Raw genomic sequence first — 21,289 nt, 5'->3', positions numbered from 1 at the left:
ATCTGCAGGTACATAGTGCTTTTCAAGGACAGAACAATCTGTGCCACATTTTCATTATATTTTGAAAACCAGTTTTTGAAGTTGTACTATCATTTACTAACCTCACAGCAGCTATGTAAACAAATATACTAGTTACCTGCTACTGATGTACGAAAAACAAATAATTTTGGATATGTTGCCAGACTCTAAATAAATTTCTTTTATTAAGGAATGCATTGTCCTTTGCCAGCTTGTGTTTTTAAAGCCTGCATTGACTGTTCTACATGAGTAATATTGTAGATAATGGTGAAAGAGCTTTCCTAGGAGACAGTGCCCAGCTCAGTGGACTCTAGGTTTAGTACCCATGTAATGACTGAAGACAGTACATGACTGAATGAGCTACTATAAAAATAATGCTTACAATGAATTAAGCTTTGGCTCAGAGTACAAAATTTCAAGTCAACTATTAAGAACTATTTGACCAGCATATGAAAGGGAACACATCTTCTCCGACTGTGTCTTTGTCTTTCACACAGAGAAGTCTTATTCTATTGACCAGCCTTGTTCCATTTTTGCTTTAATGGACATTTTATTTAGCAGGGAAATAAATCTTTTTTTTTTTGGTAGGTACTAAAAGGATTTCTAAAGGCGAATGCATATGATATCTGATAAACAGTTCTGATTAAGAACAGTGCCACTGAGAAATTTAGGATGGCTGATGACATGTATAGGATATATTTTAAACATTTCACAGTCTCTTTTTAAATTTCAATGCAAAAAATTTATACTCCATATCTCTAATGTCTCCATCCCTCTTTGTCTTCTCAACGTTCTGAATGGCCTACATTTCATCTTATTTGAAGGATGAACTGATCATCTTTCTCAGAATAAAGGCATCACTTGCTTGTCACCGAAACAATAGCTGGTTTATAATTTTTTGAACTGAAAAATTATGTGTAACTTTTTATGTTTGTAAAGAATAACCATTTATCTTTAGAAAACATTGCAAAAGCTAGTCTGCATTTTATCAACTTGTAGGAAACTACCATACAATAAAATTACATTAGACTCTCTGATTTTTCCATAGTATCCTTAGATAAATAAACAACCCAGTAGACCATGTTAAATGCTCCAAATGTGACTGGAAAGAGAATCCGAGCATATTTGTCTATTTTACTTGTGCCAGATCCAGAGTGTTGAGGAGCTGGTGGAGGAGCAGAGGTCGACAGTTTCCCAGAAGCCCCTATGGGATTAACCGTGGTTTTAATCCGTCCAAGTCTTGATCCAAACCCATGAGGAGCAGAAGTAGATCCCATGGAAGCTTGTCTGGACACACATGCAGTCTGACTGGGAGTTGAAGAAGGAGCAGGTGTCAGTGCTCTTACAGCAGAAATAGTTTCAGCAGCATTTGCTTTGCTGAACGGGTTTGGACTGGAAGCTAAGTCAGTCTGAGGTTTGGTTTCAGAGGATTCTTGAGCAACCGTGGCAGATTTGCTTGACTGGTTTCCCACTTCAGTTCTGCTGCCAACATCTGATTCAGCATGAACCAAGGCATTTGTTCTTTTCCGCATGTTCAAATTAGCATGTGTACTCTGAAAAGGTATATTGAAAACTATATTGATTATGTGAATTAATGAAGATTCTGTACAAAGCTAAAAGGAAGGACAATACAAATTAACCATGTCCATAAAAAATGTTTATTGATACCTTATATTCACTTAGTTTAATGAAATTCTTAAAATAAATGAAAAGTATATGCATGTTTGGGGAATTAGAAATCAGAAGAATTCTACTTCAATATACAATCCATTTTATAAAAACGATTTAAATCTATAAAGGGGATTGGACTTTTAGGGAGAAAATCAGCAGATGGAAGATTTCTCTCTGTCTCTTTTTTTTCTGCAACTCTCTCTTACTAAATAATTAATTCTCTAAAAAAATAGTCAAGAAAGGAAGAAAAGAAGTTCTTCAAAGGGTGGCTGGAAGGAGAAAACTTCCATGGGGGACAAATCACAGATAATACATAAAGTGCGAGTATTTGAGAGTTCATTTTAAAGCAAAAGGTTTAGTCAATAAATACTATCTTCACTACAATGCTCATCAAGCCAGTTTATAATGTGTAATCTATGATCCATGAAATTTTTGAATTACAGCACCAAAGTCACTGAATAGAGGAAGTAAAACAGCTTCACAAAACACAAAGCCAAGTGGACTCTGTGAGGTTCCAGTTAAACTCTTCGTGTCAGCTTGGAGTATTCCCCTAAGCAGGTTGCAGCTGAACTAACGAGAAATTGCAGCCTAATAAATGACCCCTAAGTTGGTGAAGACAACTTAAACTCAAATTGATATAAAAAGGCATCATGATTAAAAGACATCATTACTTATCCTGAACATCCCCCTACACAACATAGTATCAATGGCACTTAAACTTCAGAGTTTGAATCTCTTTTAACAGCAACAAATAAAAACTGATTATCACCAATTCAAAGATGTTATATGCATAGTAATGCAATTTGAAAGTATAAGATAGAGCGTGTATGACTATTGATCAAATATAGACAGAGCATTATGAATATTGATTAAATGTAGGCACTCACATATGTAATAAAAAGTACAACAAAAATGAAATACATTCAAATGCCAAACTGTGATACAAATCCTAAGTTTCCTGAGAAGAGAAGTAAAAGGGTTGTATAGGATAAATAACCCAAACAGGACATACATCTTGTACAATGTGATCTCGCAAATCCTCTCAACAATGTATGAATCATTTCCCCCCACAAACTCCTTTAGCTTTTCTTTCGATAATGGTATGAAATGGAAATGACCGTGTGTCATTTCCCAGTTGTGGCCTCATCATGTCTCAAAACACATGACCAGTAACATAGAAAACAAGCCCATGCTAATCTGGTGGAGGATTACAAATACTTAGAACAGTGTCAGTCATATCAATGAGGTCATCCTGGATCACTGAACAGCTTCCTGATCTCTGGACACAGGGGCCATGAACTGCCTAGACAAGTTTCATCAAAATCAACAGAATTTCCCAGTTGACTAATGCACTCTAGAGTGAAAGTAAATATTTATTGCATGGTCATTTGTGATGAGAAATCTCTGTGAAGATAGATAAAAAATATATTGACCACTTGAATCAAAGTTTGCAATAGAAGTGTTGATAAACTTCTGAAAATCGCTCAGATTCTAGGATTTAAAGGTTGGCCTTAGAGTACCTTTAGGGGGCACTGTAGCCTAACTCCACTTGCTAGTTAAAGGAGCAAGATATTTCGCTATAATCCCAACTTTCAAGGATTGCAATATATTGAAGTTGGGAGGGATTTTACTAATAAGTTTAAGCCAGCTTTTCATTTTACAGCAGAATAAAATAAGAACAGCAATGTTATGATTGCTTGGACGTCACAGGCCAGTTACTGACTGACATGCTGCATAGTTTTTTTACTCAGAAGTATGAAAAAAATAACTTCATGTGCTATTTGTGTCAGTAAAGTATTTGTAATAGTCAGGTATAAGAAAAGCTAACTACGACTTGGAAATTAGAAAGGAATATGGCAAAAACTTCTAGTGTCACATAGAGCATCATTTAAGAAGGCTATTTATTAAGGTATTTATTAAGGCATCATTTATTAAGTATATAGGAGGACCTTCCTGACAGTGATTTTTTGGCTTAATATTTGATTAGGATGCAATCATTGGAAAATTCACATATTAACTTGTGTGTTTCTGCTGCAGAAAAAAATAGCCAAAGGTTATGATTTCATCGCCTCGTGAGATATTAAGCACATCAGTTCGTAATCCAGGTTTTTATTCTAGTATTCATTTTTCAAAAACCCACAGCCACTGTTACAATAGATTTTGAGCCAATTTTACCAACTAAGTGATTCCTTCATGAATTAATACATTCACTACAGATTTGTCATTTCTATTCCATATCTGAATTACTTCTGTTTTTGCCAGCTTGAAAATTACATCCTGCGGTAGATATTGTGGTGTAACACAGTTAAGCTGATGCTTGGGTTGCAAATATCAGAGCGGCAATGTCTGAGGTGTAACTCAGGTCCTATTCCAGCTTCTTGCTAACATGAACACTGGGTGGAAGCAGGCAGAGGCTCACGCAGCTGGATTCCTGGTACCTCCGTGGCAAACCTATATGGAGTTTCAAGTTCTAGATGCAGGAATAAAAACAAACTGTAAAAAGACTAAGGACTTTTTATCCTGATAACTTCTGTTACTGGATAAGACATAAATAAAAAGAGAAACATAAGCCCAGATTTGCAGGATATCCCTAGAAAACAGGTAAATCCCAAGTAAAAGACAAAGGATCTGAATAAAATAATTAGAATGATGACTGCAGGGTGCAGCATGAGAAGTACCAACAACATTTCTATCTGAAAAATTAAATCTTATAATTTCCAGTTGAAAAATATTAATAAGCTTCTAGAATATAAAAACGATCTTATTAATCATTGAAGACAAATTCACACATTAATAACCCACTTCTTCCTTGATAAATTGCCTTGAAAGGTATATAATACAGAATCCAAATCCTTTTTCCAAATTTCTATCATAAAATTTCTACCTTAACTAAAAAGTATTATTTTTTTCTTTTGGAGCTAATTTCAATAAAATAGCAAAAAAAATCAATTATCTTGACTCAATCTCAAGCACAACTGAGAATGCCTATGGAGTTTCATTTACAGAACTTTCAAATTAAATCAGTTTAACAGATACATAATTGGGCATGTTAATAGGAGACCATGTGATATTGAACGTATGTATTGTGTAATATTCAGGGAGGAAAACACATATTCTGCAAATATGCAACATCAGCACTCTGTGTGTCAATCCTACAAAAAAGGGACATGGAATTGGATTGATATGAGTCTGAAAACCCTTACCCTCTTCCAAACAGCTAAATGATGCCTATATTATTTTGTATTTACGTCCAAACGTCTATCGTGTAAAAGTTTGTTGTCATTCTTCATGGCAACAAATCACAAAAGAGTTTGGAAATTTGCTGATCTACCTGGCAGAGGATTCAGTAGCAATAATATTCACACAGCTTTCTGGTTTGAGGACGAATTATTGCGGAAAGCAGAGGGATGTTATGCCTCACACAGAGTACCGAGACTTCAGCGGCTCCATCAGTATTCAGCAGACACACAGTGGTTTCAAACTGAAAAAGCACCTAAGCTTCATTTGAATTTTTAAAAATGATTTAGTTTGAAAGCATTTTGTCATCAGTCACAATAGCCCAAAGCAAAGAAACTGGTGGGATGTGAGGTGACAGATTCAAACATTACCAACAAATGAAGCAGCAACAGGCAAACAGAAGCTGATCCAAGCAATTCGTCAATCATGCCTGTGACCTAACACAATTTCTAAAGAAATATTATCAACTGCAAAAAGGAATATTCACCCCCATCTCATTACTGTAGCAGCAATGAGAATAAGTGACTAAGATTAGATTTGTAGAGTGTGAGCTGCTACTTTCATATTGCTTGCTTGAGAACTAATGAACTTTAATAAAATGTAATTTAACACTTCTAAATTAAAAACTAACAAGGGTAATAATGAACAGTCTTGTCCTTTTAGGATCTCAATGAGTCACATACTCAAAAAGAAAAAAATCCCAAATCTAATAATGTAAAGATATAAACACATTTACTCAAGGCTGCTGGACAGAGCTTTATAAATGAGGAAATAAGTACTGGAGTGCAGTTGAAACTAAACCCCAATGTGATGATATACTGAGGACCCTCAATAGCATTTTTAGAAAGTGCCACAATGGAGAAATGAAAACAACACCTCTAAATAAGCATGCTAAATATTTCATGAATAGTTACCACAGGATTCAATCACATATTGAGCCCTAAAATATAGAAATGAAAATGTTGAGTTCCCTATTTATTTTTATTTCATTTTTTTCCAATGATAAAAGTAAATTCAATGTATGCATTTTCATAAGCTGTAGAAATAATTTCAGTAGCAGACACTGGGATAGATTTACTTCTTCTACTTGGAGTTACCAGAAAAATAGAGCTTAAAGAATTTATTTTTGCCTTTACATAGTTAGATTTAAATGTTTAAAACATCAGAATTTATTTCAGAGCCATGATTTATTAGCTAGTTTTGTTTTGTGGTGATCCTTAGGCCTTTGATTGCCAATATTTTTTGTATTAAAGATATAGCTCCCCTGGAGGACACTGCTTTGTTGGGAACACACCAGAGCAGTAGGTCTTGGCTTGGTCAGGCCGACTTCTCCAGAATGCTACCTGGAATTGCACTTGCAGCTGCTCTTATGAACAGAGCTCTGGAGAAGTTGGATAACAAAGCCACTCTACTCACTGTCCTTAAATCCAAACACATTGCTAGATAAATTTTTGCTTACTCAAATGAAAAGCAATTTTGTAGTTGTTTAAAGCATTTATAGGAACCATTTAAATCACTAAAATATCAATAAAAGTATCAACTCCTGTTTGCACAAAGTTTATTAATTAGCTGCTCTATTGTCAGCATCTTGGATTAGAAATTTACAGAAAAAAATTTTTGGCTAAATCAGATTGGCCAAGATTCAAATATTAAATTTCCCATTCACTAGTTAGAGATATTCAACAAGTTTTATCTAACTTTTCAAAGTCTCCAAGACTGTGTGGCTACAAAAGCAGTAACAGTATATTCCCTGTCATGAATATGTAAGATAATGTAGCAAAATACTAAGCACAAAGCCAATCGTATAAATAACTTGATTGAACTATTTGTATGTTTATATAATGTATTTACATATTTATAGACTTAGTTATTATAAATTACATTGCATAACACAGATCCATAAATACACAATTACAAATTATATATGCATAAATATATAAATGATTTATATATATTTATAAGTATTGGTATGCAACATTATATATTTAAATATCATATGCCTCCAACAGAAAAATCATGTCATTCAGAAACATATAATGAAAACAAAACTTTGAAGTTTTAAAATTTATACTTATATAAGATATGATCACATCTGATAGAAAAGGAAAGAAAAGAAGTCTATAGTGATGCCAACCATAGAAAGGATGCTACTGGAAGAAATAATAAGAAATATTTGCACATATATAATAACAAAATACAATGGTAAAATGTGATATTAAAGGTGAGATTAAACATTAAATCATGTAACTTGTGTGTAGAACAAAGAGAGAAAATATAAAAAATTTGCAATAGTAGCAATAGCAACAAAAGCTGAATTTTTTTAAGCCACCTAGCACTCAGCTAACATTCAGTTAACTGAACTAGCTACCACAACAGTTATGTTGAGCTTTATAAAGCAAAAGCTAATCAAAAGAATTTCAATGTCTATAAAACTGTGACTATGATAAGAAAAGCATCATGTGCATTTTATATTAGATGTGTGTGTGTGTGTGTGTGTGGTGTGACTCTGGGACATCAATAACTATCAGTCAGTCTAGAAAGCAGTCGTCAGGGAAGCATCAAGGACTGGAGGGACCATCGGAACACCAATCTACAAAATGACTGTCACACCTCATTATTCTAGAGAAGACAGACATGAAGCATTGGCTCACAAGTACAGTGTTGACTAACCAATCTGGGTAGTAGTCAAAAGGGCTTTCATTCACATACAAACTGGAAGAAAGAAACAAGAGACCACCAGACAGGGGATGACAAACAGCAAGATGTGTCAGAGCAGATCACAAATGGAAACAGCACAATGTTACAAGTCATTACTTTTGGAACTTAACTGTGTTCTTTCAAAATTCATATAATGAAGTCTTAACTCTGTATCCGAGTGTACAGGTGATAAAATATTTAATGAAGTGTTTAAAGTGAAAGAGTCAGAGGGTGAAACCCTAATACGGTACCACTGGTGTCTTTATGGAAGAGAATGAAACATCACAGATTACTTATATCCTCCCCCAAGCCCCACTCTCGACCACATGGGGCCATAGTGAGAAAATGACTGTTTGCAAGTCAGAAAGCAGTACTTAATGCAGGTGAGCCCTGTAAAAATTCAGATCCAGAACTTTCCAACCTCTACAACTATCAAATGGATTTGAGTATTAAGCCTCCCAGGTAATGGCGTTGTATTATGACAATGCAGACAGATTAGGAAAACAGCCTAATTTCGAGGAAATTACTTTCAAGATACAGATTTCGAATATTTTTAAATAATGAATATTACAATAGCAGTTTTGTAAGAAAAAAATGTAAGTGTACTATTTGGCAGCCCCCTCATCTTTCACAGTTTTGTGAATGTCTAATTAGTTCTTTTTTATTCACAGAGTGGGTACAGTTCTCTGGTTATTGAAAAACCCTAAGTGGAGCCAAGATGCAAGACATGCAGAGACAGAGACTTTTGATAGGAATGAAGGCAGAAATTATTCATATTTTAGTTGTCCTTGAGGAAATAAGATGCTTTTATATTTCCCATGAGGCACTGACATCTTCTTACAGGGTCAAATTTACTTATATATAAAATTCCCTCTTGGTATTTCTCAGTTCTTGTTAGCTCATTTTCACCCTAATCAGAAGAATCCAGTTAACTGGAATTTTTATTTAATTTTCTGATTTAGATTCCCAACTCTTTCTGCAACTACTCGACATTTTTTAATAAAAATTCTCATCCTTTATGACTTATGAGTGTGACTAATGCACAAATTTGTGTGGTCACGCTTTGTGTTTCAGAGCATGAGAAGCAGAAATTGTCATTCACAGCGTGATTTATAACTTACTTTTTTACATTTTGTGTTAGGAGTACTGGGTAGTTAGCATAATGGTTAAGGTACTATTTGAGTTGCCACACCCAGTTTTGCAGTGCCTGGGTACAAGTCTTGGTTATGCTCGCAAAGTATTTCCAGCTTCCTGGTAATGTGCACCATGGGAAACAATAGGTGATGCTTCAGGCACTTGGATAGGTATCAGCCATGGGAAACATCAAGAGTGAGCACAATATCCTGGCCTCGGTTTGTCCTGATCCTGGGTCTCGGGGGCTTTGGAGGAGTAAACATGGAGATGCAAGAGCTCTTTTTTTTCCCCTTTCCTTTCAAAATAGCAAAAACTATATGAACAATATTGAAGTTGATTTATGTACATTTTTGATTAAATACATTGTAAAATAAATTGCTAAGTTTTTCAAGTAATAATTCAGGTGGCCCAACAAATTCACATTTTCATTAATGTTTTATTTACTTGAAAGGAAGAGTGGGGGGGGGAGAGACACAAGATAGAGACTCATTCAGAGAATGAGAAACAGAGAGAGAGAGAGAGAGATTAAATCTACTGGATCACTCCCCAAGTGGTTGCAATGGTCAAAATTGGGTTAAGCCATATTCAAGAACCTGGAACCCCTCTGGAACTCCTCTGTGGGTCAGATGTGCCCAAGAAGTCGAACATCTTCTCTTGCTTTCCCAGACACATTAGCTTGGAGGTGAAGCAAAAGTGAGGCAGAGGACACAAACCAGCACTCAGATATAGGATGCCAGCATCGCAGTCAGAAGCTTAAAATGCTGTGCCACAAACTTAGCCCCAAATTCAACTAAAGCAATAACATGACACTATTAAAATTATTTGCTTAATCTTCAAACTGGATTGTAATTCACAAAATCCAAACTCAGGCAGCATTTGAACAATGTTTTATTCTAAATATAGACAATGCAGTTTGAGCATAATGAAATTGTGCTACAATAAACAGCCATCCAGAGAGATTCAGGCCAGCACCAACCTTATACATGGGAAGTAATCCAAGTCACAGTTTTATCTAGATAAGCAAATATAACAGGGCATGGCCTAAATCACAAACATTTGTCAAGACCAGATTGCCAGGATATTTCTGCAGGGTTGAGGGAAATGGGGGGATTTCTCAGCTAAATATTAATCAACCTTGTATTCCTTTGTAAAACTATAGTTATGCAGGAAACAGAAGTGTTAGATGAGTCAGAAACCTTACTAATTTTCTTTGAAATTGCAGACAAAAAATAGTTTCCTATGACTTCAATAGCTGCAGTTTTAAAGATAAAAGCTGAATCCCTATGTTTGATCCTCTAAAGGAAATTACTGCCCATGTCAAAGAGGTAATAGAATATCCACAGCTCAGGTCATAAGCAGCAAATGACTTACTGAAGACATCTATGTACAAACCAATGAATGCTGTAAAGGAAATCCAAGGAACTATGGAGTATATTAATTAGCTGAGCATTAGAGAAACCTCTTGGTAAAATTAATACTTAGGCTGAGATGTTACAGTTGAGTAAAGTTTTAGCAGATGATAGAGGGACTTAAGGATAAGGGGAGACTTGCTCCAAGTGCTGGTTGTGGGAACAATTTTGGAAGCTTCCTTCAGGAGTAAGGATATAGAAGGCCAATAAACTTGCAATAAAAACTTGAGACCCTTTAAAGATGTCCTAAGATCTACCCTATTTCCTCTTACTCCTGATTAGTTTGTAAATGAACAATTAAAGCAGGACTGTACATTCTATTCCATATAATAATGTCTAATAATAATGTCATTTTCCAGAGTAAAATCTTGAACTATCATCATATCTACTGGAAACTACGTGCCAAATGCTACACTAATTTTTTTTTCTCTGATTAGTTTTTACTATGAAATATCTTGAGTCCCTGAGACCAACAAGACAAGAACCATTTCATTACTGTTTTTTTCATGGAAGTTTTCCTTCAAAAATTATTTTTCATTATATGGTAAATGTTTTTCACAAATGCTACCACTGATTTCTTACAATAATGCATGGGATAATATTAGCATCTTTATTTTCCTGATGAAGCCATGCAGCCTTGAAAAGATGAGTACCTCTCTCAAAAGCACATGATTAAAAATGTTAGAGATCATGAATTGAATCGTAAGTCCTATTCAATCATGTCAGCTCCTGCCCAAAACAACAAACACATATTTTTCTGAAATTTAAAACTGAAGCATAAAAGGCCTACAAAAACCCAAGTCAAAGAAAAAGACGTGTATATAATGTGGTTTTTCATATTTGGATTAGATTTATATTGAGTGGCTTTGAATATTCACTAAGCACTCTGCTAAGTCTTTGTATCCCTCACAATTCTTCATTGAAAAATTGTTGTAGAGTTCTTACTAAATTTTAATATCATTCATAACATTCTTTCAATTGATGTCATTAAGTGCTTATACATATTCTTTTATAGCACATATATCTTCTAATACAAGCTTAAATATCTACAATAGGTCCACATGATTATACCACAGAATAACAATAAACAGAGTTCAGCAAAGTTTTGCTTCTTTTTTCTTCCTGAAGACTTTGAAAAATTAATAATGGTTACTCGAAATCTTTATCTACTACATGATAATAGTATTTTATGATGTTCTTCTGCAACCTGAAAATTATTGCTCAGTTTTCTTTGCTGAAATCTCCTTTATGTTCAAATATCAATTTAAAAAGCTTTTTCAATTTTCAATAGTCTATTTATCTGCTACAACAGATTAAAACATCCCCCCACAACCCATGTTCATTAGACACTGTTCTAAGTTTGACTTGAGAATGATTCTTAAAATATGTGACTTTTCAAGAAATACTTTATCCTAAGTTCAGCAATGTGTGCCCCCAAATTATATATGTACATATGTATATGTAACACATAAGCATTTATCAAGTTGCTTATTACATAAGTTCTTGCATTTTTTAAATAAATACCCTTCCCTCGTCTTTACAAATGAAAGCATAATTGGTCATAACACAGAAATTGAATTATTCTGTTAATATAATTCACTGCAAGTCTATTCCATCCAGATTAAAACAGCATTTCAAGTCAGTAGATGGAATTCACATTCTTCTGCGACACTGGTTCATGACACTCACAATAGACAACCACCAAATAGTCGAAGTGATTTGGGTGTTTTCCAGGAAATTATTTGACTTTTCTGAAGTATTTGACTTGTTTCATGGTACTGGCAGGAGTTTCTATTATCAAACCATTCAATACTTGATAATGCTCTCAAGCTGAAAACAACTGTTCGTCCCAAGTGAAAAAATTTTAAACTTTTTCTGAGCCTGGCTAATCTTACTTGAGCTAAAAAATAAGGTATTAGACTATTTTGCATGTTCTACCACTTTATGACAAGAAAGCCAATTTTGCACTTCAGTAAAGGCAGATTGCAAATTTAGCATGAATTGAACCAGGAGCTGAGTTGCAATTTATGGCAAATGACTCATCAGCACATTAATGTCTACTGCCAAGATAACCACTTCAACCATGCAGGCAGGAAACCCAGACAGTGGAAATCTGCCCTCTGTCAATATCCATAAAACACATCCTAAAACCATCACTAGCGTTAATTCTTATTCTTATATGGCGTATAGCTAGGTTCTAAAATTAGTATTACAGCTTCTGAAGTCAAGTGGATAAGTATTGGACTCTGCTTAGCACAAGCTGTGCAATAATGGGGAAGTTAATACAACCTGCCTGTGCCTCAGATTTCTTCTGGGTATAGTGAAGATAATCATGACAACTGCTTGGCAGATAACATGTTAAGAGAAACTTCCTTGTATATCTTTAATAATACTGATTAATATTGCTATTGAATTGTTAGCATTTCTATTCTTTTTTAAGAGATTTATTGATTTGTTCAAAAGGCAGAATTATAGATGACGCAGAGAGAGAGACAGAGACAGGGACACCTTCTATTCACTGATTTACTCCCCAACTAACCACAAAATTTAGGGTTGAACCAGCCTGAATCCGGAGTAGGAACCCAGACAATCAGGCCATCATCCACTGCCTTCCCAGGCAAGTTAGCAAGACGCCAGTTTGGAAGGGGAGCTCCTGCACTCAAGTCTACTCCATGTGAAATCCCAGAGTTGCAAATAGCTACTTAAGCTGCTGCACCACAGCACAGTTGCTATCATTTGCTAATGTAATAAAGATACACAGATAGATGTAGGGATTTTTGGTTTTAGCCCTAGTTTGGCTTAGGCTTCGTTAAGGCCTGATTTTAGGGTAGGTTGCAGTCTGTGTGGTAGATGACCTCACTTTATTGATACAGGCCAAGTCCTTAACCCTCTCAGGGTTATTTATAGGAACAAGATCAGGGTGGAGGCTTGCCTCCTTGTACTAACCTCCCTGCAGTGAGATAGGATAGATGTTTGGAATGGCAACATCTAGGCCTGTTTGTTATAAGTACTATGGAGATAGGGGTTGACAAATTGCGTCAACGAGGGGTGACCAGCACTTAGAAGCACAGAATTAAAACAAACAATGAGTGTGTTCACTAATAATTCGTGTTGTCACCTGCAAGTAATCTCAGACCCCTGGATTTATGGGATGTTTGATTTGTACATACCGAATAAAAACAAACTGAGGGAGTTTCCCTGGGATCTTGGGCCTGGCTCAAGTGCAAAGTCAATCCTGGTCCCCACTGTTCCTTTATCTTGTTTTTTTTCCTATTCTTAATTCTTAATTATTCCTATTTCTAATCAATTCTTTCAGGGCCTGTTTGTCCACCTTGAACCTTGCAGGACTGTTGTATGCTGACACATAACAGATATCTGCAAGTAAAGTGAAATTCACTATAAAGTGTCTTTCATGAAAAGTTACTAAATGTATTTTTAAAAAAGAACTAAATGTCAAGTGAATAATGACATTCTTCACTCTGGAACATGCTGGGAATATATGGGAACCTATATAATCATAATTCTTATTCATTATTTCTAACTGGAGAAATAATCGGCTCTTATCTCTTGGAGCAAACTTGAGAACTAGCTAAAATCCAGATTTCCAAGATATGACCATTGGAGGAATAGTTATAGCATCCTACAAGGGGCAGGAAATAAAAATTTCCAGGAATTTTATTCTACTTAACTGAAGTCTAAATTTTAGAAAGCATCTGTGCCTTCTCAAAATACAACATTCTAAACTTTGTTTTACATTATAAATAAGTAAGCGCAAATATTAATTTTCAAATCCCCTTGAACTTTTGACCACTTCCCTCAACTATCATTAGTATGATGAAAAAAATGGCTGTAAGTATTATTTTCACTTCTTCATCCATCATATACTCCTCATTCCTTGGCATTTGACTCTCATTTTTCTTATGTAACAATAATTATTCCAATAAGACTCTTTAAAAAATCTGTTTCATGTATTGTTTTAGTAGCATTTATCATTGTGCTTGATTTTGTCCCCACTTCTTTACATTTACTCATGATTCTACACTCTACTGGCCTTTTCTAGTTGATGGTATTGATGCTTGTCAACAAACCAAACCCTAAAACATTATCTTTCTAGGCCCGGCGGCGTGGCCTAGCAGCTAAAGTCCTTGCCTTGAACGCACCGGGATCCCATATGGGCGCTGGTTCTAATCCCGGCAGCTACACTTCCCAGTCAGCTCCCTGCTTGTGACCTGGGAAAGCAGTCGAGGATGGCCCAAAGCCTTAGGACCCTGCACCCATGTGGGAGTCCTGGAAGAGGTTTCAGGTTCCTGGCTCCAGATTGGCACAGAACCAGCCGCTGCGCTCACTTGGGGAGTGAATCATCAGATGGAAAATCTTCCTCTCTGTCTCTGAGTTTGTAATGAAAATAAATAAATCTGAGTTTGTAATGAAAATAAATAAATAAATAAATAAATAATAAACAAATAAATAAATAATAAATAAAATAAATAAATCTTTTAAAAAATTATCTTTCTGTGAGGTTTGGCTCACAGTCATCTTCACTTCTCAGTTTCCACTAAATGTATATATTCCTTGACTTTGATTCAATTATTTAGATCAATGTCTTAAAATTAATGTCTATTCCCTAATTTATCCCCAATTTCTAACTGGATACTAAACCTTAAATGTACTCATTTATCCTCTAAACTGCTTGTTCATATAATTATTGAACAAAGACTTATTGAGTTTCTCTTTAGATTTCAGGCACTGGGCTTGACTCTTGTGTTATAAACCAAAGGAGAGCTTACAATTTCTACTTAAGGAATTTATACTCTCACTATGTGCAAAATACAATCAATGTGCAAACGTACTCATAGTCATGAATACGAAATGTTTGCTTGAATATATAGCTCCTGGTATATTCGATATTTCAGAAAGTAGCACTCATTACAACTAGCTTGCCAGCCACACAACTCTTGTTATTCTTGTCTCCTTCTGAATTATTCTCTTCCATTCCGCTTACTCAGAAGTTTTCTGATTTGTCTGTTCTTTCCCTCAGCCATTGTAAGGTTATTCAACATTCCTAACTCGACAACTACACAAATTATTAACATCCCCTGACATAGCAGTCTCAAGTGCTTTCCCTCTTTCTGCTTTCCACTGAAAGAATATATATTCTTTGTAAATTTGCTTATGTCATATTCTTGCTTAAGCTTTTTAATGGTACCTAACATTTTCATGAGAAAAGAAACAGTCTTACGTAGCAAAAAATTTTAAATATACTGGGCCCAACTTCCCAGTAAAGTCTGAGCTCACTTGTACATCCAAACCTTGCTCTTTCCCACTTCAAATACCCTAGTGTGTTACATGCTGTCCATATTTGCTCTATATTCATTTGGCTTCTTCCGAGGTTAATCCAGACAGATTGATGGTTTACTGCCATTGCTTGCATGAAGAATGTTAGGTTTACAGTGGCTTTACTAGACTAGGGGAGAAAATTTGACCAGATGTGTGAGAAAGTTAGACAATATTGCACGATCAAATTTATGAATGAATTATAAAAAATGCTCAATTTCAGAGAAAGTACAGTTGTTACTAGGGTAAAATACAGGGGAAGACAGAGGGAAGAATTTACTCAAGAGGGACACCATTTCAGTTATGTTAACACACGCACACACATACATACACAGAGAGATAACTATATGGATAAATGGATATGCTATTTGGCTTGAGTACAGCATCAGCTCATTGTGGATATGTAAAACAAAGCTCTACCCAGGTAAATCTTAAATAGATACCATGCAAATGAATAATGTCACTAATCTAAAATAGTCAAGATTTGTAAGTATCAGGATGCACATTTGGCCTCTCATGATATCAATCTACATATTCACAGTGGAATATGTAGATTTAAATCCTTAACCCTGGCTCCCGAATCCAGCTTCTGTTTAATGCGAACTCTTGGAGCCATAGATAATGGCTTGAGTAACTGACACCTTGTCAATCAAATGAGACAACTGGATAGAATTCTTCGATCCTAGTTTTGGCCCCAGATTTTGGCGAGTGAACCAGCAAACAGAACATCTCGCTCTGTCTCTCATTGTTTCTCCGCTTCTCAATAAGTTCTTTTTTAAGGCATTGTCTGATTACCTCAATTACCTCAATCTCTTGACCACCCAGTGAGTCAGACCTGCCTGAAGCTCCTAAACATAGTTGGGGAAGCAAGGTCTCCAGCAAGAAAGGTATACCACAGTGAATCATGAAGGTCTTGAGTGGCTGTTGTTCCTTTCATTTCACTTCACTTTCTATACTTCTTGATTGCTTGCACATAAATTTTTGCACTGAATTTTGATTTGGGGAAGACCTAAATTAAAATGCCTAACTCTAACCAGGATATATGTCTCACATTATACTTTAGTTGGGTCCTACAAACTTGAGCCACCTTCTCTTGCTTCTGGGTCTTGGCACAGAATCTCCTCACTGCCTCCTTTTCTCTGACTTCATGGCCTTGTTTTCCAAGACAGTGCCCAAAATGGCTTCCTCTGTGATGTCTGACTTGACACTCTACCACCCTAGTCAGCATTGCTCACTTGAGGAACTTCCAGACTGCAGTATCTTCACAGATCTTCCTAATTCTGCTTCCTAACCAAGGACTTAGTATGCCTCTGTGTCTTCCTATTTTCCCCCCAACAACGAGCATGGGATTAAATACTGAGAAAAAGTTAATAAAAATAAGTTGAGTGAATAAATAATGCTTCATGAGTAAGCTGTATTATATCAACATCAAAATCATCTCCCTATCCCTTTCCTTATGTACTCGAAATATAAAAATTAGTTTCACATAATGTATCTCAGAAGATAATATTTAGCAATGCTATACAGCCAAAAAGTAGCGCATTTAAATACCTTTGAAAACCAGACAGTCATGTTTTCTGTCCAGATTATGCTTCCTGGACCATCATAGTAATGGGTTGCTTAATGAGTCAATCCTGGAATATTAATTGATAACCAAAATAAAATGGTTTCCCTCCCCTATTGCATACATCTGCCTATGGAGAAGTATGACTAGGTGATTCTTACTAAGCATGAGAAATCACCTTGTGGACCACCCTCCACCATCCTCTTTTGTTTTGAGGATACATAGTAAAGACATGAGACCAAACCTGCGCCTGTAAGACCCAAGCTAAAAGAAATGCAAACTTTCATTTAAAGGACTTGGAACATGTAGCCAGTGGCTGCAATAGTTAGTTTAACTAGGACTGATTTTTTTTTTCCCATCTCAATCATAGTTCTAAAGCTATCATTTATTGAAAAAGCTGATTTTCCAAGCATACACTAGAACAGCTTTTCTGTACAGCTGCATTGCTATTTAAATCTTCCATGAATATCACCACAAACCCAAGAAAATTCTTAGCTGAAATACTGCTCTTGGAGAGGACATAGTAAAATAAGACTCCATGGGGGGGAAAACTGAGGAAATGAAACCTAGTCATTAATTTTAATACTGAAATTACAAAAATAAGGCATACGATTCAACTCCTCTGAGCTATAGAACACTTGAAATCACTATTTAGATTCTTTTGTGCTGCTCCCTAATGGACATTGCTTTATTTTGAAATCATTCTTTAATAGGCCCCAGAAACGTGGATATGTGCATCACATTCTGCAACAATAAGATTGGATGTCAATGGAATTAATACAAGGCTTGAGAAACACCAAATAGAGGCTTGCACTGTGGCACAGTGATTTAAGATACTACCCATAATGCCAGCACCCAAAGAGGCATCCCACATTGGAATCAGTTAGTATCTCAGCTGCTGAACTTTCAATCCAACCCCCTGCTAATGCGCCTGTGAAAAAGCTGAAGTTGATTCAAGTACTTGAATCCCTGCTATGCAGGTGGAAGACGAAGCCCTTGATTTCAGCCTGGTCCAGCCCAGGGCATTGTTGCAGTTTGAGAAGTGAGCCAGTGGACACAAGGTCCTTCCTTCTCTCCCTCACTCTGTAACTCTGTCTTTTAAGTAAAATAAATAAAACTTTAAAAAGAGATCCTAATCAGATCAATGGAAGGCAAGACTAACTTTGGGAAGAGAGGAATGTTGAACTCTCCTTTCTGCAGTAAATGCCAGATTCTTCTCTCCACTATTGTGCAAAATAATCCCAGCCTCCCAATGGTGACATCCTGGCACCACTGATTTGCTGCTTTAAACTCACACAAGTAGCCATATCATCCTTCTGCTGTAATCAAGCAGCCTCTTGGCAATTTTTTAGGCTGCCTTTGTAGCATTTTGTAATGTGGTGGCTAATCTGAATTTCATCAAAATGGAAACTTTCTATTCCAGCCAGCTACATCACAGTCTACATTTTCTTCATTTAAGATATTCAATCTCAGCTGAACCCTACAGAATGAAGTTATATTGAGCACGAAGCATTATTATAAATACTTTAGAGGCATTTATATGGAGGCTCTTGGAAGCAAGTGGACTGTACCTAAAGTAGGTCTCCAAAATCCCCAATCAAACAAAAGTCATTGTGAGAATCACTTTGTGCTCATTCCAGGTACTGTGCAATTGTGTGGCTCATTTCTACTGTGGGCTACCAATATAATAGGGCCTCTAGACAAGATAAGTGTATGCTTACTTTTGAGTCGTGTTAAATAAGTAAATGTCATAATATCCCATGGATGTGGTAAGATGGCTGTGAAAGAAAGAACACATCAAGTAAGGGATCTGCATAGCCTTTTTTGACTAGCATAGCACCTGGCACAACTTAGAAACTTAATAAATACTTACGGAACGAATGGATAAATACATGGAAATGACCTGAGACTTCATGTTGACAAAAGGCTTACTAACACATCACTGCTTTGAAAGTTTCGCCTAAATGCTGTAAGTCATCACTTGACCACAAAATATGAATAAAAATCTCAGCAGGGCCCAAATCATTTTGGACCCAAATCCATACTCAAAAGCATTGTACAATTAATAAATGAAAGTTTAATGCCATTTTGAGCTCCAGTTATGCTGTGGCCGCCTACTGCTCCCTTGGTTTTGAAATCCTTCTCCAGCATCCTAAAATCAGAACGCTTTCCTCATGTTCTTTCTTTTGTTTCTGTAGGAAACAGTGACTTCCAGGCATCCAAGATGACACAACAGAGATTGCCAAATTGCACGCCACCCTGCCGTTGCCAAGGAGATAATGTATGTCATTCCTCAAATAACATGTTGCTCATGCTTTCATTTCCTTTATCTAGCTTTTTAAGATATTTTTCGCTTGAAATGAATTCAGATAATATTCACCATGAACTGATGCAAGCACTCCTTTAAAAAAAATTGTTTGTCCCATTCCTGCAAGGCACTTGATCGCATCACACATGCTGGCTGTGGAAGATCTGAGCATATTTTATGCTGATTTTGGAACCAGTGAATCAGCAGTTTTCATTGGGAAAAAAAATTCTGAATTTTGTCTGCCTGTGTTCTAAGTAAAGGTCCAATTAAATCCACACCTGGCACTAACAAGTTCGATTTTAAAATGGCCTATCACAAAAACAGCTGCACTCAATTGACTTTATGTGGGGAAAAAAGGCAAGGAAACAAAGAAGGAAGCAAAAAGGGAGAAGTAACAGGACGAAGGAAGGAAGGAGAGAGGGAAGGAAGGCAGGCAAGTTTATAATGTTGAGCACCTGCAGTATTCCATATTAAAATCTAAACAAGAACATACAGAAACAGAAAATTTTAAGATCCTTGCTGAGGACCTGGCATGCTGGCTCAGTAGCTAAATCCTCGCCTTGCACACGCCGGGATCCCATGTGGCTGCTGGTTCGTGTCCCAGCTTCATCACTTGCTAACCAACTCCCTGCTTGTAGCCTGGGAAAGGCCTGGGGACAAATGACCCCAAACCCTGGGCCCCTGTACCCTTGTGGAAGGCCTAGAAGCTCCTGGCTCCTGACTTCGGATGGGCTCAGCTACATCTGTTGTGGCCACTTGGGGAGTGAACCAGCTTATAGAAGATCTTTCTCTCTGTCTCTCCTTCTCTCTCTGAATCTGATCTTCTAACTTAAAAAAAAAACTCTCTCTTTTTTTTTTATCTTGACTGACATCCTGCTATCAAGAAGCAGAATCAGAATGTGAACTAGTATGCATCTAATTTAAATGCATGCTTTTCCTAGTTACCCAGTGTTGCACAATAAAAACTGCTCCAGAACATGGTGGCTTAAAGCAACAGAAATCATTGCAATGCCATCTTTCCTGGCTTGGAGGTTCACAGGACTGAGTGAGGCAACTTTGACTTAGTGTCTTCCCCGTGGTGTCCCTTTGAAGGGCTGAGGGAGGAGTCACCCTGGAGATCTCTTTTATATGCCTGGAAGTGCCAGAATACCCCACAGCATATTTGGAACAGTAGCACCAAGTGAAATACTGTTTTAAAAGGTTCATTCACATAGCCCACTGGAGGTGTGTTCTTATGTTCTTGCTCCAGTATCTACAGTCAACACGTCAAGAGGCTTCCATCTATTGTCTACCTCCTCAGCACTCTATAAGCTTATCCAGATAGTACACTACGTAGCCAGATAGCCCAGACCATGAACCTGAATCCACTCAGCTGATCTGAAACAGCAGTAATGCCTCCACGTGAACACACAATGTATACCTTAGCCAACAAAACAATCACATTGTTTACCCTTTGGAAATCTATCAAGCTGTTTTGAATAAGGAGACTCTTAGAAAATAATGTATTAATGACATGAACAAAGAACACCATGTAGCAAACACAATACTCAGATTGTGAAGAGCATTCAGACTAGGGATGAACATGACGTTAGCTGGTGCAGAAGCAGCAGCAATTGCAGCTCATCTCTTGCTTTGCCAAGAGTGTATGATTGTGCTCCACTGTGCTAGCAGACTGGCCTGGAATAAACACATGGAATGTTTTATTTCGTGTAGTTATTTCTAAGATTAACAGTTCTCTCATGAGCTAAGCTGTACTAAACAGTGCTAAATCAGGTTTATCAAGTACAGTGCCATAATCCTAAATATCACTGTTCTAACAGAATGTGACACTTGAACTCATACTGCTCTTTTTCCAAAAAAAGTGCACCATCTACTCTCAATCAGACCACCACATCTGATGAATCGCTGGACTATCCT

The 21,289-nt window shown here is 36.5% G+C and overlaps 1 protein-coding gene across 1 annotated transcript in view; it reads right to left on the bottom strand.

Moving 5' to 3' along the window:
* Positions 1-901: 901 nt before the first annotated feature.
* Positions 902-21,289, bottom strand: part of GABRA4 (gamma-aminobutyric acid type A receptor subunit alpha4) — a 61,935-nt gene continuing 41,547 nt past the window's right edge. The window contains exon 9 of the mRNA XM_004579121.4: positions 902-1,571. Within this exon, the coding sequence (XP_004579178.2) occupies positions 1,038-1,571 (534 nt within the window). The 3' untranslated portion in view covers positions 902-1,037. The remainder of the gene's footprint in view (positions 1,572-21,289) is intronic.

This window comes from Ochotona princeps, chromosome 11 (genome assembly GCF_030435755.1).
Source record: "Ochotona princeps isolate mOchPri1 chromosome 11, mOchPri1.hap1, whole genome shotgun sequence".
In the NCBI taxonomy this organism is placed as follows: Eukaryota; Metazoa; Chordata; class Mammalia; order Lagomorpha; family Ochotonidae; genus Ochotona; species Ochotona princeps.
This window is presented reverse-complemented; position numbering and strand designations above follow the sequence as displayed.